The sequence below is a fragment of the Gobio gobio genome, assembly GCF_949357685.1.
Source record: "Gobio gobio genome assembly, chromosome: 12".
Taxonomy (NCBI): Eukaryota; Metazoa; Chordata; class Actinopteri; order Cypriniformes; family Gobionidae; genus Gobio; species Gobio gobio.
This window is the reverse complement of record NC_137105.1, coordinates 41,654,636-41,678,882: the sequence shown is the minus strand read 5'-3', so window position 1 is coordinate 41,678,882 and position 24,247 is coordinate 41,654,636. Positions and strand designations below refer to the sequence as shown.

Genomic DNA, 24,247 nt, shown 5'->3' with positions numbered 1-24,247 from the left:
AACTTCTTTAAAACACTTATATATGTCCGTTGTCCACTTGCATCAGAGTTATACAATCTTAGGAATCCTATGAAATTGTGGAAACATCATAATAGGCTACTATCAAACATTTTAAAATCCAAACGTTACATCTAATTCAGCGTCGGCTAATTTTAATCATACACATTTTTATAGAATATATAGAGACATACATGGGAATGTAATACACATTGTGTGTGTTTCAACTCTTTGAAAAGGTAGAGAAAAAAACAATATAGTAGGCTATAAGACCACATTTTGTCGTGATATCAGGTCTATTTCCAAATACGTATTATCTATGCATTAGCTATTAGGCTATTGGGCTAATTAAAATGCCATATTAATGACAATTTATTATGTTTGTGTGACCTCTGGTGGAGAATGTTGGTAATGAAACGTACAATACTCATTCGTTTTTACATAGCCTGGCCCTATATGTTTCAGTAATGTAGAAAAAATTGCCAGAATGTGATTTTTCACCTGATGGTAAATTGATCCTCGCGAACTGAGGTAACGTAACCATATTAGCCTAACGTCTACTCTAGCGCTTTTGAGAAAGCATACTTTATTATACTGTCATTTATTTGAGTTTTAGTTACCATGTGTTGCCTAAACATTAATTACACACAAACAGACTTAAATGAAAATAAAATGAATAGAGCTTAGTGTTTATCGCTAATGATTTTTCCGTGACATTTCTTATGCTAATGAGACGGTGAGAGAGAAATAGGCGGGACTTCCTGTGAATGATCGACCCCCTGTGTTTATTTTATTGCACGGAGCCAATCCTCCATATACACAGAGGTAAGCTGAACGGTTAACGTTACTTGTATGAGCACGGGTTAGATGCGTTTAATTGTAAGTCCTGGTTTTAACTGCGACGATGCATGATATCGGAGACATGTTCGTAATGTAACGCAATGACATAAAGAGTTGTCATAGAGCATGCACTGCGCTTGAGCTACGTCTTCCCGTTCGTTAACAGCAGCTGTCGTTGAATGGAGACGCACACTGGTCAGTTGAGGTGTATGTGAAGGGATATTATTTTAGACCCAACAAGGATTGTTGTATATTTATTTTAAAAGAAGGACAAGAGTGAAGCGAGCGAGCAGAATTGCAGGCGACAGAAACGCGCTGCATTGTGCATGATGTCATCATGTTCCGTTTTTAGTGACGCACTATACAATTGAATTATTTCCGTAGGCTATATTTGACACCAGCTTCGACCTGGTAGAGCGTTTATATACCGAAATGTATCCAGTTAGTTGTTACATTATGTATAAGAGAGATGCACCTGTTAACTGAGGGCAGGCGCGCTGAAAGTATGCTGCACATCCATGACCGAATATGACATGCATGGTCGTACATACATGTAGTGCCATTCATATATGACTGAACAATGCGTCACCAATTGCATTGTTTTGAGCACAGAATCATCTAAAGGGATTTTTTTTTTTTTACATTAATGTGTCAGTTGAGTGGATATGTATAAAATGTATGTTTTCTCTGAGTGGCCATCATTTAAAATTTCCATTATGACCTTTCACAAAGCTTCACTCCCCTTTTACAGCTATATATATATATATATATATATATATATATATATATATATATATATATATATATATATATATATATATATATATATATATATATATATATATATATATATATATATATATATATATATATATAGCACTGATTCTTGAGATAAGGGACAAAACATGTCTTAAAATGCTAAAAAAAAAAAAAAAAGAAGAAAAATAACACCACATTATTAAATATTTGTGTTTTTGTAGACAAAGGTCTCAGATAATGAACCAAGTAAGGGAACAGGTTTTTTTTTTCTAAATATTTTTTTCTAAAAAAATTATATTTATTCACTTTATAACTTAATTTGTGTCAACTCCGTCAGACACACTAAAAAGCATGCTAATTTAATTGAATATATCCAAAAACAATGTCAAATCTTCAGTTATGTAATACTGGTGTTCAGTAAAGGATCTAAATCATACAATACATTCTCTGTTTATTTTTTTGTTTGTTTTCACACTATTATGAACAACCCAGTTTCTAAATTCCTTAATTCGCCTCCCTCCTTTTAATATTAAACATATATCACCAATGTTCTTAGGTAATTATACATATCATCATGTGGTTCCATTGATGTTTTAACATTTTTACACAATAAATTGAAAAAAGAAATAAGTCTTTCAAAATAAGTTGACAAAGGTTGAGCTGAGGCCAAATATACAGTATATGTAAATAGAATCATGAAACGTCATTAGAAGAATTCCCATATGCCTTGCCTTGCCTTGCCTAATGTTTTTCCACCTTAATCACGTGTTGTACAGTGGAGCAATTTAGTTTTTTTCCTCAGTTGTAGCTGCCTTAATAAACATATCAAAATGGCAAGATTGATCCCACAACTATTTACAGAAACTACACTGCGATGACGGAGTTGACATGTTAAGGCTGTGACCGCAGAGACTTCAATATTGTTTGTTTAAATATTAAAAAGTCTATAACTTCCGGCACTATGTGTCCTACTGTGAGATCCACAATGAGCAGGAAATAATTAGTGCTCCTCAGAGTTAAAGCTGCCCATGACATTCTTACTTTTTATCATGCATAGGGCTTTTGTGTTTGGGACATGTTTTATCCCTTATCTCAAGAATCAGTGATATATTCACCTCAACTGATATGTATATATATATTATACAAACACAAAATTAAAGTTATTGTTTACATAATATACGTGTGTACTGAGTATAATTATTATGCATTTAGATTAGATTAGATTCAAGTTTATTGTCATTACACATGTACAAGTACAATGCAACGAAATTAGTTTAATGTCGAGTTTAATGTTTATAAATACACTCATTCATGTATATATTTAAGAAATATTTGAATGAATATACTGTGTGAGTGTATGTATATATCAAATATATTATTTCTATAAAAAAAGCGTAAATATATTCATGCATGTCGATGTGTGTATTTATATATACATAATAATTATACACAGTACACACACATATATTATGTAAACACAAACTTTTGGATGTGATTAATCACGATTAATAGTTTTGACTGCACTAATTTATATATATGTGACACATTATTTTGGTTGCCATAATCCTATTCATATTAAGTCAATATTCTGGTTTCTAGAAATTCAAATATTTGTCCACCATAACCCAACATTAATTCATATATGCGCATGTCCGAACAAAAATAGTTATGGGTGATGTTAGATACTGACAGTTCTGAAAAAAAAACACATTTTTGAATGTTTTTATACTAATATTTTTAGAAACATTAAAAGAAATATCATTGCCAACATGTTGTAATTTATCTAGTTATTGTATGTTATTGCTAAGGACATAAATTTGATTATTTAAGTTGATTATGTTATTGTTTTAGCATAATAAATGGCAAGAGCATCTCCAGTATTTCCAGAAATTAATGTTAGCAAGTGGCTGATGTATATATGCATTATGTTATTGTGCATACAAGGAAGAACATTGAATATTGACCTTAATCAGAATAATAAATGTGATACAAATTTATATTAATGGTCAACTTTCTTTCCTTCCCCATTCATGTCTAAACAATGCATTTGTTTTTATAGGTCACCCTTTCATAGAACAATTTGCATTATGCCATACCAGAGATGCTTCCTGAGTTGCTTATTACTACTGCTACAGACATCAACCTCACAGCAGGAAGAGCAAAGCCAGCTGCTATTGGTGTCTTTTGATGGCTTCCGCTGGGACTATGTGAATCGAGTACCCACACCCAATTTCCGTGCCCTGATGGATGAGGGTGTGCAGGTGGAGAAAGTGGAGAACACCTACATCACCAAGACCTACCCGAACCACTACACCTTAGTTACAGGATTACACGCCGAAACCCACGGCATCATTGCTAACGAAATGTATGACCCCATTCACAACAAGTCCTTTTCCATGGAGGGACCTTCAGTGTATGATGCATGGTGGTGGGAGGAGGCTGTGCCATTGTGGGTGACCAATCAAAAGGCTGGCTGGAAGAGCGGAGCTGCCATGTGGCCTGGATCAGATGTAGCAATTGGCGGAACATACCCAACACATTACTTGAATTATAATGCGTCGATGCCCTTTGAGACCAGAGTGAAGAAACTCATTGAATGGTTCTCGGGACCCGAGGCCATTAATTTCGGTGTCTTATATTGGGAGGAGCCAGACGAGAGTGGACATAAATTGGGGCCGGAGAGCCCACTAATGGATAAAGTCATAGCAGACATCGATGAGAATTTGGGATTCCTCAGGGAACAGCTCATAGCCGCCGGCCTTTATGAGAAAGTCAATCTCATTGTTACAAGTGACCATGGAATGACTCAGTTATCACATGATAAGATTATTGAGCTGGACACCTACGTCAGCCGCGATCTTTACACATGGGTAGACAAGAGTCCTGTAGTTGGTATTTTGCCGAAAGAAGGTAAGAATGAATCAAAAGCATTTGTTATCGTTTATTACACTATTAATGCAATCAGGTGTTTCTTACACTTTAGATGATTGTTATTTAAACTAATAGATTTCATCTTTTTGTTATATGAAGATCACATTCATACAGCTTTGGAAACTCTTCACCATGCTTTCATCATATAATTTTGCTACTTTTCAAAAAGCCTTTTATGTATAGATTTTATTGTTTTAATCTCTTCCCAAACTGACTCTGACTATGAAAATCCACTATAAAAATATGAATTATTAAAACTATGATAAAATAAACCAGGGTTTCGAAAGGGAACTGCAGCTGGTTGTGAATCGATAAAAGCTTATAATTAATTCAATAATAAACATGTACATTTAAAAATAAAAAGATCATTTAAAATAAAATTTGAGCATTTTGAAAGCATTAAAGGGTTAGTTCACCCAAAAATGAAAATTCTGTCATTAATTACTCACCCTCATGTCGTTGGACACCTGTAAGACCTCCGTTCATATTCGGAACACAAATGAAGATATTTTAGTTGAAAGCTGATGGCTGAGAAAGGCTTCAGACAGGCCTCCATTGGCATTCAGTACATTGACACTTCCAATATCCATGAAAGGCACTTAAAACGTCGTTACAAAGTCCATCTCACCACAGTGGCTCTACAAAAAAAAATTTTGTGCGCAAAAAAAAATCTAAATAACACCTTTATCCAACTTGTTCTCGACTTCCGTGTGTGCCTCCACGACGCATGCGCGAGAATATGACGCAGATCCGGCGTTCGGACATATGACCCAGAAGCGATTTGTTTACGAGCAGAGGAAGACGCGCGTGTCTAAGCTGTTGGATTCTACATTGATCGTGCTTTAGGTCTCGGCGTAGTGCTCAAAATGGGGCTTAAGTGTGTATTTCATGGATTCCCGAACGCCGGCGCTACGTCATATTCTCGCGCATGCGTCGTGGAGGCACACACGGAAGTCGAGAACAAGTTGGATAAAGGTGTTATTTTGATTTTTTTTTTTTTGCGCACAAAAACTATTGTCGTCGCATCGTAAAATTATTGTAGAGCCACTGTGGTGAGAGAGACTTTGTAACGACGTTTTAAGTGCCTTTCATGGATCTTGGAAGTGTCAATGTACTGAATGCCAATGGAGGCCTGTCTGAAGCCTTTCTCAGCCATCAGCTTTCAACAAAAATATCTTCATTTGTGTTCCGAATATGAACGGAGGTCTTACGGGTGTCCAACGACATGAGGGTGAGTAATTAATGACAGAATTTTCATTTTTGGGTGAACTAACCCTTTAACCAACATCAGAGAACCACGAACATGCAAATGTGCTTCAAATAATTTCACTATTTATTCTTTGAAAATCAACTTTCCACTGTTCAATTTTGACCACATCCTGGTCAAAAGCAGGGCAAATATGTGAGCAAATTTTTTTTTGAATGTGTCATTTCTTGGGCTGGGCAAATTAACGCGTTAACGCGGGCGATTAATTTTTTCAGCTTAACGCAATTAAAATATTTAACGCAAATAACGCAGCGTCCGTTTTTATATCCATTTTTGCTTAGCGTTACATGATCATCACGCTCTTATTCATGTAAATGCTTCCAAGCGTGACAAGACACAAGCGAACGCGCTGTATGCCAATGTCCTGTGTGTGTGTGTGTGTGTGTGTGTGTGTGTGTGTGTGTGTGTGTGTGTGTGTGTGTGTGTGTGTGTGTCAGTGTCCTGTCTGTGTGGATGCGTCTCATGTCAGCTAATCAAGGGACACACACACACACACACACACACACACACTCGACGCATAGATAGACTCGCGTCAGTTTTCTGCTCACATCGAATTCTCTTTTGCTCTTGAACAAACAATAACACAGAGGATTTTGAGTATTCTTATATTAGGAGTCTTAAATTAGTTAAATAACGTCTAAAATGAACTTAAAGAGTTGTGAGGAAATGAGATCCGCGGCTGTTCTTAAAGTGACAGGAGCACTGATGATGCCTGTCATTAATGTTCAACAAAGAACAACAGGAACAGAGAAAATTTTAGCTTTAATGATGATTCATCTATATTTAATTTATTATTTATGCAGTTAAGAAAGATAACTATTACATTTCTGTATATCTATAACAGGGAAGGCCATGGGTAAATATAACATTTATTATTTTGGGTTTATGTAAAGATTGTTTTAAGTTCACTTAAATTAAAAGTAGTTTTTTTAAAGCCTAATAAATGTTGAAATTGGGAGCTTTCAGTTATACTGTAATGTAACGTCATTAATGTTTCATAGACACTTTAGTATCAGTGATACTGGCCTCCATTCATAAAAATATGACAATACAACACATATTTAAAATATGCTGTCTTTAAATTGTTTATACATTAATTTGGAGAGTAACTGAAATTATTACAATATCAAAATATTAAAAACGTAAAATATTAAAAACTTGCGATTAATCACGATTAATTACAGAGAAAGGTGCGATTAATTAGTAAAAATTTTTTAATCGATGCCCAGCACTAGTCATTTCTAATAATAATTGAACTTCAGACTAGGCAAAAAGTGTCTAATATTATTATGTATTTAGGAGGATGCAACAAAACCTAGCCCCGTTTCCACCGAAATTACCCGGAACTTTTTCCCCCACACCTGCTACTGTCTGCGTTTTCTCTGCGGTCTAAAGTACCGTGAAGATTAGGCAAATTATTCCAGAGACGTGGGACTGCGTGCAACTGTTCCTCCCAGTTAGCGACGGACAGTAATATTTTTTTGTGCGATACTGTCTGCAACAATAACAAGTATGGAGGAGATGCACGCAGCGCTGCTTTTGCTGGTTATGTATTGGTTTACTAAAGAGGTAACAAAACAGCGGAAAAGAGACGAGCACTGATACTAAAGCGAATTCTGAAAGCTCGTAAAGCTAGATTTAAAATAAGACAACGTATGTTATTATCAGCTATTACGGACATTGCGATTGCTGAGACGACTGCACGCCATCGGACAGAAAGAGCAAGACTGATATTTACAGAACACAGAACGAACCTCGCAAAAGACTTTTAAAAATGCCGGTTGAAATAAAATCAGCATGTTCAGCGCCCCATTCCCACCCCCGAAAGTTCCTGAACTTTGAAAAAGTACTACCTTGCGAGCAGGGCCGTTTGGAGGGGGAAATATTTACCCAGAACTTCATTTAGACCCTGGTTCCCGCAGTCGAAACACACCGAATACCACCCCAAAGTCCCTAGTTCCTGGGGAAAGTTCCTGTGGTGGAAACGCGGCTCATGACAAGATAAAAGAGACAGATATTTTATTCCAAAAATTTTAATTTCCATCACAGTCATACACTATCATCACAGAATACTGTTAAAGGAACACAACGACTTTTTGTGACTTTAGCTTATTCACCGTATCACCAGAGTTAGAGAAGTCCATACACACCATTCTCATCTCTGTGCGTGCCATAACTCTGTCTGACACACCCAGCACAAAGACTGGAGGTAAACGGCTCCAGCTAGTCTACTGCTCAATAAGTGACAAAATAACGCCAACATTTACATGTTGTGATGTGTATAGTTACATCGTGTACTAAGACTGATGGACATTTCTAGACCGATGTGGCTAGGAACTATACTCTCATTCCTGCGTAATAATCAATGAACTTTGCTGCCGTACCATGGGTGCAGCGGCGCAATGATATTACGCAGCGCCTGAAAATAGGCTAACATCCGTCAACATAACCAACGTGACAACCTGCTTGCACAGAGAGCGAGCTGGGGACTATTTTCAGGCGCTGCGTAATATCATCACAACATGTAAATAGGAAAATGTTGGCGTTATGTTGTCACTTATTAAGCAGTAGGCTAGCTGGAGCCGTTTACCTCCAGTCTTTGTGCTAAGCTAGGCTAGTGGTGGGTGCGTCTGAGTTATGGCACGCACGGAGATGAGAATGGCATGTATGGACTTATCTAACTTTATGGGACTTTAGCTTATTCACCGTATCAATATATCATTTGAGATGTGGTGGAAATGACTTTCAAAAAGAAGACGATATCTCATGATTTATACACTAAAAGATATTATTAGTGGACAAATCAATGTGTGAAAAGTATTTAAAGAGATTTTGGTCCAGATTTAGATTTACTTACAGCTTGCACCATGGCTAACCCTCTTTTGTTAAAAAACTGTTAAAAAAACACCTGTCAGGATTTACTAAAGACGCACAGTAAAAAAAATTAACACTGAAAAGGTGCGGACAGAGTTATTTTTGCAGCTGAACTTATTGCATATAAAAGCACATCTTAAACAAGTGTGCCACACCAGTCCTGAAAAGTGAAGCCAAAGCGTCTCGATCGCCCCCTGGTGACTGGATTCAGTATAGGTCATAAACCCCATCCTCTCCACGTAATATCATGGGACGCGAGACAAACAAAAATATCAAATTACACTTCAAATACATTTTTTCCAAAGACGGTTTCTGTCATTTTAGGCATTTTTTTTATCACGCTGATGTTAGTTTAAGTGTTTGTTCTTTAAATAAGTTTGGTTTTAGTTAGTTATTTGATGCTATAAAAACAGGGGGTGTGAAGTTATTATGATTGACAGCTGTGATTGACAGCTTCTCTGAGTGAAGTTGTCACTGAGGCACCAACAGACATTTTTGGGAACTTAGGGAGGAGATTGGAGCTTTAACTTTAATTTCTACATTTCTGTTTATTTCATAAAAATTTAAGAGGCGTGTGATTTAATTAGGCGGGAGTGTGGGCGGGACCTTGGAATTGCGCTCAGTCCGCTCACGCAAATTTGCCCTGTTTAGTAAATCTGACCCATTATTTCGCCAAAAGTGCCTGTAGTTGAAGAAACACTCAATCATCAATGAAAAATTTTGTTATAATTGGTGACACATTCACACAGGATGCATTTTTGCTGTTAAAAACGTGTTTGTGCTACATTTTTAGAATGGCGCATCATGCAAAAGACGCGAGCGCACTGTCCAGCGTGTTTACATTGAACAACAATAGCAGTGCAGAGTAAGGGAAAACTCGTTCTGTGTGAATGGCCCTTTCAGTATTTGAGTGTTACCCTCCTCTTAACCCAGGAAAACTTGAAGAGGTCTACAGTTCATTGAAGAACGCCAACCCTAACATGGCTGTGTATAAAAAGGAGGAGATCCCAGATCAGTACCACTACCGACACCATGTCAGGATCATGCCTCTGATCATAGAGGTCAAAGAGGGATGGACGGTCATGCAGAACAGAAATGGATCTTTTATGAGTGCGTATTGTTATTTACATTCATAACGCGTTAATGTCGTCAATGTGCTTGCTGAGACACCTTTGCAGTTGCTTAAAGATCATGTGCTTGATTTGCAGTGGGAAACCATGGTTACAACAACAGCCTTCGCAGCATGCAACCCGTGTTTGTCGCCCGAGGACCCGCTTTCCGCCGTGACTACACCAAGACCACCATGCGCTCTGTCGACCTCTACCCTCTCATGTGCAGCATTCTTGGTCTCAAGCCCTTGCCCAACAATGGCTCTTTGTCAAGCGTGCAGGATCTCCTAGTGGAGACGCCAACCCCAAAACCCGTGGTCCTGTCCGTGCCCCGAGAGTCTTCCTACGCCTGGGCTGTGGGATCCATCTTCGGCACCGCACTCGTGATCGGGTTTCTCTTTATCTTTGTGCAGCAGGTGACACAAAGGCAGCTACCGCCATTACATCTGTCTAATAGCGAGATAACACAGCCCTTACTGTAGGCTCAAACACGTCACTTTTCTCATGTGAGGTTCTCAAAGTATGCAGCACTGAATTTTTCATCCAGTGCCACAAATCTCATTGCAGTCTAAAATTATTCTAGCAACACTTTTCAAGCGGTCGACATGGTCGCTTGAATTCAAAAGCGATCAATATCCACAGTTACCATGCCAAAGCCGATTATACCAAAAGCAATATGGGGAACGATGCTACAGTGGAAAAAAAGGTTGTGCAATCATAAAAATATAGCTGACTAAGCCAATAGTGGCCTCTTCTGGCGACGCGGTCAGTGATACCTTTATTCTTGTCATCTAAAATCTAGCATTTGAAGAAAAATGGTTAGCATCCCCATGCTTTTCCTTTCATTTTGAATCTGATATTTATTTAATGAGAGATCTGCCCTATTCTCTTGAATTTGCATTAAATGTTCAGTGTGGGATAGCATTTATGGCATAATGTTGATTATCACGGAGATTAATTTCAACCTGTTTTTAAAAAAAAATTATATAACAAGCTTCACATTTTTGCTTTTAAATCCTCCCAAAATTAGCCTCATTTACTTTCATTGTAAATGCCTCATCGTAACACTGATTTTTGCTTCGTTTAAATGAGAAAACGAGTTGAAATGTTTCCTGTTAATCAACATTATGCCACAAATGCTGTCATTTGAGGTTAGTTTAACGTGTATTGAACATGGAATATTCCTTTAACTGTATGTTATGGATATTTAAGATTCTGAAAAAAAGAAGAAAAAAAATGAAGGCACATTAGTAGCAGTTGCTTTTTGAGTTTGTTGTTTACTCTCATACCCATTGTAGTTGTGTTTGATTTGTTCAATGCAGTTGTTTCATTTGGATGAATAATGTTAATAAGTGTTAATGAAAAGAAGCCGGTAGTCGTCGAATTACCTTCGTGTTGCACTAAGATTAAAGTAAGCTAATCAGGATAGAGAGAGGAAGTAGATTAGTGGGATGTTTTAGCTTATCTGCGTTTTGCACAATGTAATACCATCCAAAATTTATATAAAAAGGGGTAGGGGTGTGGGTGCCAAAATCTTTTTGATTGACATCTAGTAATAGTATAGTTCTTGCGTTAATGTATTTTGTACTTTTTGAAAATAGCATTTAACAGAAAGCCCTGCGTTGGGCGAAACACTGTGATCTGTCTTCTACTGGTGCAGACTGAAGGAAATGAAATATTTATGCTCTTTGAAATGTATGTTGCTGAAATTAGTTGTAGTTAGCTGCTTGCAGAATGTTATTGTTTTTTATTATGAAGGAAATTACTCTCTATATGGATGTGTGCAGAGACTGTGTTTTGTGTTTCTATGATTTACTGGATTTGTCTTTTATGGCCTAATGTCTGATTTGGACCTGTCAAAAGTCCCATAACAATAAAAACATTACTTTAAATGTGCTACATTAAAGGTAAATGCCAAATTTGGAAACTCCTGAGTTCTTATTAGCACTCGACCCATTTTCCCCACAGATGTTATCTTTATAACCTTTTGCAGGCTACCAGGAAATTATGTGATTGAGCCATCGCTTTGTTGCGGTATTTAAATGTTATTAAGGAACTTCTGGTAGCTAGTAGCTTCTGGCCAAAAAAGGCTGCATTAAACTCTACTCACCTTAAATTCAGGAACATACCCAGCCAGATAAAAAATATATACACTAGAGCTCCGAAGTCCCTTAAGCTTACGAAGGCTGCATACATTTGATCAAAAATTCAATATTGCAATTTAAAATAACTGGTTTAAAATGTCTTCCTGTGAAGGCAAAGCTATATTTTCAGCATTACTCCAGTCTTCAGTGTCACATTATCCATCAGAATTCATTCTAATATGCTGATTGGCTGCTCAAGTAACAGTTCTAAAAAATATATATATAAAGTTCAAAAGAACAGCATTTATTGAAATGGGCATCTTTCATAATATTTGAGATGTCTTTACTGTCAGTTTTGACTTTCTGAACGGTATATATAAATATGGATAAAAATACAACTATATCATATGAATATTAGTAGTGTCAAAGACAACTAGTACACGGTGGGATTCACAAGCAAATCTTTAATAGTTGCAAAAAATACAAGGGGAACTCGTGTGCATTTTATGCTCTAGAATCTAAGAAACTCATGCATACAAACAACAGCAACAATTCATCAATAGAGCTGGTGAGAAGACTAAAATAAGAGGCTTGCAGCAGAGCGCTAACCCAGGCCTGGAGCTGAAGAAAAGGCCAAAGGAGGTGAAAAGGCATGCGTCTGACAAAAACAAGCTGAGCAATATGGAAGAGGCAACTGAAGCTTTTTGGTTTTATCTTTAAATGGCATCAATATCAATGTCCTCCTCCTCATGCTCTGCCTTCTCAGGTTTTGTAGTCTCCATTTTTAGCTCACGGGCAGAGGAGGAATACACCACCTTGGGGAAAAAAAGGGCACATTTGAGCAAATTAACAAGTACTACATTTTGTATAACAATCTTACAAAAAAACCTTTCATAACCAGGATTTTCAGGATTTTTTTTTTACCTCAACATTGTCCTCGTCGTCATCTGCCTCTTCCTCACTGCCCTCACTCTCCTCCTCTGCCTCCTTGAGCCATTTAATGAAGGGCTCTGCCTTGGCATGAATCTCTTTAGCCAACTCTTTAGAGATGTACTTCTTGGACACCTACAGCAAAAACATCACAAACAGGCTTATACTCAGGAACACTGGACTAGTTAAGTCAAGTATGATTGCTGCTCAGCATGCAGGCCACACGTTACCATATTACAACCGCCTCAGACACTCAGTCTAAACTGACAGATCCTTCAAGGGTTGCCTGGCAACGGACCACATCATCCTAATGTCTATGGCTACATTTACTTGTGGTTTCATGCATGTAAGCTACAGAGATCAGGGCCCATATTCATAAAGATTCTAAGAGTCCTCTCAGAAAACTCCTAATTTAGCTTAAAAACTTTTACATAGGAGTCTTAGCTTAAGAGCTATTCAGGACCGATCTGAGAGCAACTCTGAGCAAGGAAAATACAAAAACTTTTATCTTAGTGAAGAGGCGGGGCTGACCCCATTGCTACGCATGACAGTCTTTTGAAGACTGTGATTGGTTGGTTGTCCAAAAAGGAGTGCTTTTAAGTATAGGGTCTATTGTAAGCCTTCACTTTGAATTTACAAGCGCAAATTGTCCTATTTTACTGTTCTCTCACTCACACACACACATATATATATATATATATATATAAAAAAATTTATTAAGCATAATTAATTTGTGTTCGTTTAAATAATTTAAATTTAGTTTTTTGATTTTAATTTTAAAAAATGAATTAGTTTTATGGGAATTGCATGTGTTTTTGTTTAAATTGAGATCAAATAAATTGATTGCGACCACTTAGGATAATTTTTTAGTAAATTCAACAAATAATTTTTTTCAGTGTATATAAATCTTTTATTATTTACCATGCTGTTAATTTCCTATAAGGTATTTAATTGGCTTAGAATTATAAACATTGTTCCACTCTTTCCAACTACACTGATTGTTGGCATGTCTATTTAATTGGTGGTTTGAAAGTTGGATTTAATGCAACAAACATGATCCCTGCACGATCTAATCTATAGCGTCTTATTAAGTCACTGTTATCCATTGTCTGCAACACATTTCTTCTCCCTCTTCGTCTTTCTGCCATTTTCTCCGCTGCTAAAGAAACTCTTAAGCCTCTTAAAAGTCCTCGTCCGTGCTCCTAACAAATTTGACCTTAAGACCTCTTTTAAGGGTTAAGATGCTTTCTGAAATACTTTTTTCTTTACTAGGATTTTTTAGTTAATTTTAAGAGTAAACGCCCACATTTCTAAGAATTTTCTTAGAATTTTGTCACTAGGAGCTACTCTTTGCATTAAGATATTTTATGAATACGGGCCCAGATGTTTGGCATCTGATCATGACAGATTCTAGAAAGTCAAGTGTTACCTTTTCAGCCCATGCAAGTATGACATCCTCCTCCAGCAGGTCTGCGTCATACAGGTCTTTGAGAATAATGGGGACTCTGGGTAAGAGCTGAGTCTGATACAGCTTCACCAGGCACTCAAAGCCACCCAGCAGATACTTCTGAGCTTTCTTATTGTTGTGGCAGAACTGTGGGCAGAAATGTAAACGCCTTACATTTACTACAGTGCATCAAGTCAGTATGACTTATTTGCAAAAGCAGCAATAGTGCATTTTAACAAAAATATAGAAAGACTGTTGTTGTTGTAGTAGTGCAACTAACATCATTTGAGATATCAATAGTTACCATTTCAAGTCATTCTAAATCAGGGGGACTCGATGATTTAAAATATTCCAAAATAAGCTAAAACCAATAAAAATCCAAATAATTCACTCCCTCTTTTTTGAATTACAACAACCAGGGTTTCCCATCATCTTGGACAACATTGATAGATTTGGTAGCCAATTTTAATTTATAATATATGCTCTGAATAACACGTTCATGAAGGCTACAAATGCACATTTCAGAAGATCTCTCAGCTGGATTCAACAAAGTCTGCAAGGTTTGTGAACCACAATGTATATTAGATATTCAAAGATTTATTTAAATTATATAAATGCATATTTACTGAATGCTGAAGTAAATATTACAGTCTTTGACTTAAGCAAACACTATAATACTTTCGTATACCGTTTATTTTATTTGCCAAACATGTCTATCTAGTAACGTATTAGACAGAACTGTTCCACAGAGACTGTATAACTAACGAAGAATGGGAGCAGTGTGTGCCATTCTAAGCACTGTCAAAATAAAAGTCCCGCTTCAAACACACAACAGTCCAACAAAATATGTTTAACTGTCAAAAAAACTTGACACAAGAGACAAAGTAGGAACTTCTGACACACCGGTTAAACAGAAAAACGTGTCGGCGATGTAAATATTAGGCCGATATCATTCGACCACTAATTTTTATTAAATTGTGAGTTAAAAAAACCTGGAAAAACATGTAAATTAATTGTTTAAAAGCATGACCCCTGAAACTTTTTACAGTGTTGGGGTTGCAATGAGGGGCCTTGGAATCAAAAGGTTAACCATTATTCTAAATGTTAAAAAATGCTAATAGATGTCAGGACATACCCTGAGGAAGTGACGCTTGTACTTCTTGATCTGATCACGGATGTTTTCATCAAAGAGCAGCTCGCTCAGGATCAGAGGACCCATGGCCTTCACATCAAGCCTTTCAGCCTCAGCCAAGACCTCTTTATCGGCAGTGTCAATCGCTCCACTGTCCTTCTTTTCCTGAAGAACAGAAACAAAAAGATTGGAGCTGAAGAAAGTGTCTATATATATATATATAAAGAGTATCTTTCTTTCAAAATGTCCAGCAAGATCTCATGACAAACACCTTCACGAAGTTGTAAAATATGTTGACCCTCTCCTCCAGGGGTTTTTCCAAGTCTTCAGTGAGCGTGAGACCTTTGGCGTGCTCGCTGATCTCCTCCATCCTGCGGCGCTGGGCCTCCTCTGTGGTCTCCTCAGCCCAATCTTCATCATCATCATCCCCATCCTACCGGGATCAAAAATCACTTTCAACACCAGCATTTCTCATTTCCTCCGCTGGTCAGGCTGAAAGAGGTTCATCAAGAGATGATCTCAAAGCAGCACTTACCACAGCATCAGGGGCATCTATGTCATTATGGTTCCCAGCCTCTCCACCACTTGAGCCATTCTCTTTGTCTTTCTTACGGTTCTTCTTTTCCTTCTCTTTTTTCACAGATCCACTTTCATTCTCTGCCACAAGACCAGAGAGAGAGAGATAGAGAGAGAGAAAGTAAATAAAAAAAATAAAAAAAGGTTCAGTTTATGAACATCAAATCAATACGCAATAGGTCAGAATTTTCTGACCACCATTACAACAGATACTGCTTACAAGCATATACTGAGAACAAGATATTAAGGCCTTCCTCCTTTGGTTTCATGTGAAAATGAAAGGATTATGGAAGAAAGAAAAATGACAGTAAGGACAATTTAAAGGTGAAGCTAAATCAATGCATCATTTATTACTGGGGATCCAAAATCTCAATTCACTGTCTCTTTATAGTCTGTATTTACCAGGTGGATTCTTGAGAATGAAGGTGCAGAGTTTGTGTCTAGTGTCCAACATGCCTCGGTACCCACAAGCCTTGCAGGAGTTTCCAATGGTCTGCTTCTTGGGGTTAATGTGCTACAAATGACAAGAAGATTTGAAGCAACTTTAAGGACCCTGATAAACAATCTGTGCAACAATGAATCCAGCTAGAAATCTCCAGGGCAAAATTAATCACTTCAAAACATCAAGCTAGGGCTGGGCGGTATATCGAGTTTGTACAATATATCATTAGTGCCAAACAGACGGAGCGCAATAGAATAGGAGCGCAATAATTCTGACTAAAGTATACACATTTCTAAAATATTTGTTGTTGGACAATAAATGTGCCATGTATGGAATTTTAAACCTACGCATATTTATATGAAACTGACCATTATAATGGGGTAATCAAATATAGGCTAATATGCATTTGTTTTTTGTTTTCATTTTTAGTTTAGGGAATTTAAAATCAAAATTATTCATTTTGTTTTTAGATTGTAAACCCCCTTTTTGCACATCATTATTGCATAGCCTACATTACATTCACTGTACTTGTTCATAGCCTTCAATATTAATATTGTTTTTAGGACATCATTGGGCAGGATGTGAAAATTATTAAAATACAGATTTTTTTTTTTAATCCAAATAGAAAAACGTAGAAAATACCAGAATAAATACAGTGTATCACCATTCAATCAAAAAATAGAGATAGGATTTTTTTTGGCCATATCGCCCAGCCCTACATCAAGCTTCCTGTACTTTAAGTCTGCAAAGATTGTTTTATTGCCATAAAAATGTATGCTTCTCCCTGTATACAGGTATAAGCCTGTGTTTTATGTCTTATGACCTTACAGTTTATAAAAGGCAGACTGCCGCATGAAACAGAAACCAGGCCAGCTGAGACTATGCAAAAAAAAAAAAATTCAGGAAGTCCAACAGTACTGCACTGCAGAGGAAAAAGCACATTGCTCACTTTAAATATTGTTCTGAATTCTAATTCTGTCCCTCCATTGGAAGTCATAACGACAGATTTAATTTCGGATTTTATTCATAAATATGCATTGATCAATGCACATACATAAACCACACTGACTTTGGTTAACAGAAGCTCAACCATACTTGATATGCAAAAACAAACCTCTGGTTCTGGTGCGTCAAGCTAGGTTAATCTTCTATTTCCCATATTTGATGTGCACCATGTAGGGCTGAGTGGTATATGGACATATTCAAAAATGATTTAAAAGATACAGTTTATATACTGAAATACATTAGTTTGATGTTGTGAAAATAGTGCAAAATAATGAGGACACAGTGAGCCACTGTGGGGAAATGGCACAATCCAGATGTCCCAAACAGGAGACATGCACTACACATGAAACATTAAGCACTTCAAACTAGGGCTGCACAACTGTATAGTTTTAGCATTTATATTGCTATGTGCACATCCGCAGGACGTGCAATGTCAAGTAGATCGTAGTTGATCTGTATGGGCCAGTTGCAGTCCCTGGTTCAGAACATGTGTGATTCGCGGATTAAATAAGTTTAAACATCATAGAGCGAAAGTTTATAATTTGCATACAGTTTAAGTCAAGTCAGGCATCAAGCGCAAGAGGTCTAGCGCCATGTTCTTTGCTGATAGCACATGAATGCCGAATTTAGTTATTGTTCTTTTGAGCTTAAATGGACACGCAAAAGTCAAAATGCCCATCTCGGTGAGTATCCTCGTTAACAGTCGGTTGTGTGTTATTAACTATTGAGAAAGACAGGGGATGAGTGTGAATGTGTCATTTATATTCGGTCCGTGCATTTGTCTTATGCTGCGTTCACACCAAACGCAAATAGAGCGTCAAAATCACGTCTACCGCGTCTAGTTTGACTCGAACATTTTGAATCCATTCGCGCGTCCGCAGCGAATTGGACGCGCGTATAAATCGAGCGTTTGAAGCTAAACAGATGCACGTTCAAGGTGCTTCAGGAGAAATATGTCATAAAACACCACTCTGCCTCTTTTAATTTTCATTAAAAATATATATTAAGCATTAATAGCCACAAAAATGTGGTCCAGGCTGCTCTCGCCGGAGTTAATGTTTTTTTTTTTTAAATAGGCGCTCTTTATAAATAAACCACAGATTTGATCTTTAAACAACTACATTCTCACCTGAAAAAGTCTTAAAACTACATTCTGTGACAATAGTAGTATTTTTAAATTATGCAGGGTTTCTCATCATGTCACTTTACCACGTGACCGCAGCAAGCAGGCTCCTGATTGGTAAACGCGGCGCGAATTGACGCCAAAGTTCAAATTTTTCAACTAGGGCGTCAGGCGCAAATTCGCTTCAAACGCGTGAATGCACAATAGCACCACTCGCGTGTAACATGTGTATCGCTCAAGACGCTCAACTAGCGCTAACTGGACGCGCGAATGAGGCGGATCCACGTCCTTCGTGCCGCGCGAAACGCGCTGCGGGACCTCCAGACGCGCATCAACGCGCCTTTCCATTGAAATCAGTCTCGCCAGACGCTCCATTCGCGTTTGGTGTGAACGCAGCATTAAAAGTGACAGCAGCCTAATGTACCCGCAGCGGTGTCACCAATGGTGATCAAACAACAAAATAAAATTACTTGTAGCTTTAACAAATATAAATTGTATTAATTTAAATATATGAGTGTTACATTTCATTTATACAGTGAAGACGGTTATTTTACATTTGATTATTCAATTTCTCTTCCCGAAAACAGTTAGATTTACCTAAAAAGCAATGCATTGCATCTTTCTTCTATTGTATGCATCTATGCTTGTAATTTGTCTATTATATTCTATGTAGATTAATTCTATAATGATTAATTATTTTCAAATTTTAAATTTCAAATCATCTGGTGAATTTGTTTTTATAAATCACAATATGTCGCAGAAAAACGAATCCCCCAATATTGTGCACCCTACTTCAAACACAGAGTTTAATGCAACTTGCCCTGTCAGATTTTCTTGGCAGATACGTGCACTGATAGATCCCGTGCGCACTTTGAACGAAGGGGTTGAACAACATGAGGACAAGCAAATTTCATTTTTGGGTGAACTAACCCTTTAAGAAAAAAACACTCCAGTCATTGGCTGGTTGGTTTTGGCAACTGAAAACTAGAGACTGAATAATGCAACAATGAGAGACTGAAGGTGACCTGTATAGGGCTAATGACACAGATACATTCCTCTGTCCACCTGCAAAACAATCTCTACGTGCGTGACCCCACGAACACCTACATACTCAGCAACATGCAAACAAAAATAAAGGGCATCCAGTTCAACTGGGCATCAAGGGCACATTTTTGTCTAGAATGCACCTGTTCATCAATAGTCCCACTGACCATGACCCTTTATTACCTATAAAAGTCTTGTATGGAAAAAACGGAAATGGAGAATGTATTTACCAAATCAGTTTCAGGATTGTCGCACTCGGGACACAGCACAAACTTGCGAATGAATCCATCTAGCATGTCTTGCAGTTTGTTTGCCTCATGAGATCCATTGACGATGTAGCGGTCATTCTTGGAATCGAACTGGGTTTGGGCTCCCAACTCACACCCAAAGAATTTGGTGGGATCTAAACAGAGGTTACAGTATAATGCAGGATGAAAAAGCTACTTTTATAAAAAATAAAGTTAAACAGCTTTTGAATTTCAATGCTCACATGTCGGAGGCCTATTCAGAGCTTTGGCAACATCAACCATGTTGACTATGACGGTTTTAATTCCATTCCCCTTGCCTTCCACCTGAGAGAAATAGAAACAAGGTTTATGTTGCATATTTCATATAAAAAAAATAAAATAAAAACAATTTAACACCCACCTTTGCGATGAGACGGGGCATTTTATAGCGGTAGAACTGGTCTGACACGCTGCGGTTGACATTGATGGACATTTTGGCTTCCCGTATGGTTTATCAGCAAGACGAGAAGATCTTGAATTGGCAATTATTAGTATCTTCTGTTTGGAGAGGAGGGGATGACATAAACAACTGCAAGAGTACTTTGTCTCTGACATGAAAAGGGTACGGCCACTGAGGCTCCAGGCTTCGAGCTCGTTGACTAAGTTCCCCCCAAACAGGTTCCGTCAGCTGCACTATAGCACTGCGAAAGGGAAAACAATCCGACAATGAGGATTAAGAGCAAAAAACATTAAAGCATCACACAGTTTGGCACCATTACCACCACTTGTATTCAAACACAGCAGATATATGAATCGAGGTGTGCCCATTCTCAATCAGACTGATTAGTTATCTATTAGGACCACCTGTCATAGAGATATTGGGGTATGCATATCCTGTGCAACTATTTAGAAACAACTCAAAGCTGCTATTTATGACAGTAAACAGTGGCACTGTCAGGTCAAGAGCAGAGCCTGACATTCGGTGCAGCATTTAGTAGCAAATGCTGATGGGATGAAACCCCAAACAGGCCTCTGTTGAGCAACACCATGCTGCAGAGTGCGTCACAGCATAGGAGGACGCCATTTTATTCGGTGCAATATGCAACATTAAGATTGATGCGCGCACATAGAGCAGATTAAGCAAACCAACTATCGCGAGAGTGCACGCGCACACATGAGAGGAAAAAAACCACACTAGAAATAACAAAAATCAACGTACCTTTCCCATCCGTAGCTCCTGTCGTCCAGGTACTCACCGTTTTCGCAAAACAAAGACATAAACACACCGCTGGTCGCCCTGAGAAGAGGTGAACTACTGGTTTGAGTTGGTCAGTTTAGTTGGAAACGCTAGTTAGTGGTCGTCACGGCGGTGCCTGACTGGGTTACACCTTGCGGAGCAGAGCGATAAACCCTGGAGAGAAATCTCACGACGCCCTCAATACAGGGGACCTAGAATAAAACCGCACTCATGAGCAAAACTATACAACTAGCAACATAATAAGGCAGTTGTGTACGTTACTAACGTAACTGACGTATAAGAGCTAACGTTAGTCAGCTAACATATGGCAGCATAACCAGAAACCTAACACGCAGTAGTCCGAATATATCTATACAATGTGGCAAAATTAGAATACTATCTTCTTCCAAAGAATTCCATACTGAATAGACCGATATGTTTTCGTGAAGTTTTACTCACCTCTCGCACGCTTTCGCCCGTATGCTAAACCACAATGAGCACATAAAACCTCGTGACTCGTGACTTAACTCGGCTAAAAACTAGCCCCGCCCCATCGCTTAAACGGCTGTTTTGATTGGCTTGCGCCTCACTGGCTTCTATTTGATTTGTCAAATTTTGCTATCAATCATATTGGGTAGTTACTTGCTGATTGGGAAAGATCTCTTCTGTACGAACGAATTACTTTAGATAATGTTTTATACATAAAATGCAGCTTCGTGGTTTTTACAGATATATTTAATGCGTAAACTCCTCGTTTTGTTCTTTTGTAATAAAGGTGCAAAAAACCTTGCAGGGCTCGACATTAAGCCTATTCAGGTGCTTGTCCTTCGGACAAATAAATCTGTCATTCACTTGTCTGAGTAAAAAATTTACATTTTTGTTGTTGTTGTTGTTGTTGTTGTTGTTGTTGTTGTAAATATAATTTATTCTGAAACAATATTCTCACCAGTGTTCAGTCAGCTTTGACATATTTAAATCTGCATATTTGTGATATTTTTACCTTATTTCCCCCCCATAATCTTATTAAATATAGGCTATGCTTCAGCTTTCATCTTATATTTTTTAAATTTGATCTATACATGAAATAAAAATAAGACACTATAGGGCTTTTACCGGTACCAATCAAATTAAATAATTTACACTGAAAAATGACAACTGCATTAAAGAATGTTATGAGATTGTTTAAAATATTTTTGAATATACAAATAAGAAATGTTGGAAAGAATGTTTAAACATGAAACTAAACTGCCAGTAGGTGGTAGCAGGTGACCGTCTTAATAAGTGAGTCATTGAGTCATTCATTCAAATGATTCATTCAAACGGTTCATTCATTCGAGAATGATGCAGGCCCTGTCCCAAATGGCACACTTCATATGCACTTTCAGTCTAGTGGACTTTCAATAGCCGCTGCGTGTGCGTGTCCGTTAAAGGGGCTATATGCGTTTTTCTGAAATTTAAACTCGCAACTGACACCTGTGGCCAAAAAACAGAACTGCTCTCATTTTCTGCTCGCTCTCGCAGCGGTGGTGACGTCACATCCGCAGACAGCGCGGGAAAAGACGACCCGCCAGAAAATAGGAAAAATAGGATACAGGCTTAATAGGTGCACCCACTGTGAGCGGACAAGGTGTCAGTATGCTCATCAGGAGATGTTTGAGTCATAAATGGTAAAATAAAAAGGCTATTGTTACGTTTATTATGGGGAAAAAGTTGCATATAGCCCCTTTAAGTCCACAAGACCGTAGGGTGTCCCATTCTTTAAAGAAGGGTGCTTGTGAGCGCCCCTTGAGGCTGCTATGCTCACTTCAGCCGAGCCCGCAAGTTCACGAGCTACGCCGAGGACTTCTAACCGGCAGTAAAAGCGGCATTACGTTGTGAAAGTGTGGACTCAGAGGAAGACCGTGAGGGTCTAGGGTGACATTAGGGCAGGGCCGCAGTCGTTTATGAATAGGTCATTGAATCTTTGATTCAACCGATTCATTCAAAACGCTGAATCATTCAGTAACACACTGTTGCTGTGAGATGCGCAGTTGTTCTGCTGTGATCTTTGTTTGGAATTATTTTCGCTGCTGAAATAGAACAAAAAACTGTCAATATTGCATTTAAAATGAATTAATTGTTTATGGAACTGTCATATTAAATCAGTGTAATTTCCAGTCGTGATGGTGGTGGTATTCAGGAAAACAGCACCTTTTGTTGTGTGATGTTGCTTAACTGTATCACATATGTTATAAATATAAAAACTCAACAATTTGTCATTTTAATCGTGTATGTTAACCAAGTTTCTTTGTGTGAGAAGTGCTCATTTGTTTTCGATTTGTCCTCGGGAGGCTGCGCGAGCCTCAACAGCAACCTTGAATTCTTTTTCTCTTGCCCCTTCAAAAAATCATTAAAAAAGTAAAAGGTAAAAAAAAAACCATACAAAAAACAAGAGTTAATGTCGAGCCCTGCTAATTGGGTAATTCCTGTTAGCCATTACATTATATCCCCATCAAATATGTCTGGATAAATTCACTATAAAGATAGAAACTATATTAGTTTGATTTCTTTTATCACAATACCAACGAATGATGCCATGCAATTTCTAACATGAAAAACTCTGAAAAAAAAACATTCCTGATGTTTCTTAAGTTTTATATTTTAAAAATTATTTTTTATACTATTTAGTGCTTTCAAATCGTTTAATCTCGCCCAAAATAAAAGTTTGTGCTTACATAATATATGTGCGTGTGTGTGTACTGTGTATAATAATTATGTATAAATACACACCCATTCATGTATATATTTAAGAAATATTTGCATGTAACTCTCTCTATATATTTATATAATTTATAAATATAATTTCCCCCCCCTGAAATATATACATATTTATGTACATAATTATTATACACATATATGTAAACACAAACTTTTCTTTTGGATGCGATAAATCACAACTAATATTATTCATTTCCAAGAATTATGTTTTTTTTTAAATGATTTGCCTCTCCTACATATTTTGCTTTCGGAAGCAAAAAATGATAGCCTGGGACAGTGGATGACACACTGAATGAATTCTCTGGATGTGTTTACAAACTACTGGAACAAAAGATTCCTGGCTGAATCATGATGTTGGCCAGTGGAGAGGAATGCAGAGGAAAAACAGCCAGTGTGGGTCCACAGGATTACCTGTGGCATTTTTAGGGTTCAAATGGTTTACTGTTGTAAGGGACAGTGACAAAAG

General features: G+C 37.6%; 2 protein-coding genes across 4 annotated transcripts; one reads left to right on the top strand and one right to left on the bottom strand.

Annotated features, from left to right (window-relative positions):
• The first annotated feature begins 727 nt into the window (after positions 1-727).
• Positions 728-11,704, top strand: enpp5 (ectonucleotide pyrophosphatase/phosphodiesterase 5). Of its 3 annotated transcripts, none has more exons than XM_079831254.1 (4): positions 728-822; positions 3,656-4,506; positions 9,602-9,778; positions 9,877-11,704. In XM_079831254.1, the coding sequence occupies exons 2-4, from the start codon at positions 3,684-3,686 to the stop codon at positions 10,257-10,259; spliced, it is 1,383 nt and encodes a 460-aa protein (XP_079687380.1). In that variant the 5' UTR covers positions 728-822; positions 3,656-3,683; the 3' UTR covers positions 10,260-11,704. The 3 variants fall into 3 exon arrangements, with proteins under 3 accessions (XP_079687380.1, XP_079687381.1, XP_079687382.1); XM_079831255.1 differs by having other exon boundaries at positions 813-876; XM_079831256.1 differs by having other exon boundaries at positions 813-1,032.
• A 601-nt stretch (positions 11,705-12,305) lies between these two features.
• eif5 (eukaryotic translation initiation factor 5) lies at positions 12,306-21,579 on the bottom strand. The gene is made up of 12 exons (XM_079832010.1): positions 21,484-21,579; positions 21,007-21,236; positions 20,209-20,488; positions 20,051-20,132; positions 19,791-19,963; positions 16,349-16,460; positions 15,906-16,027; positions 15,642-15,803; positions 15,374-15,535; positions 14,221-14,385; positions 12,786-12,926; positions 12,306-12,676 (listed from the first exon to the last, which is right to left on the bottom strand). Exons 3-12 carry the CDS (start codon positions 20,278-20,280, stop codon positions 12,578-12,580), a joined length of 1,290 nt encoding a protein of 429 aa, XP_079688136.1. The 5' UTR covers positions 20,281-20,488; positions 21,007-21,236; positions 21,484-21,579; the 3' UTR covers positions 12,306-12,577.
• Between the last annotated feature and the right edge of the window lie 2,668 nt (positions 21,580-24,247).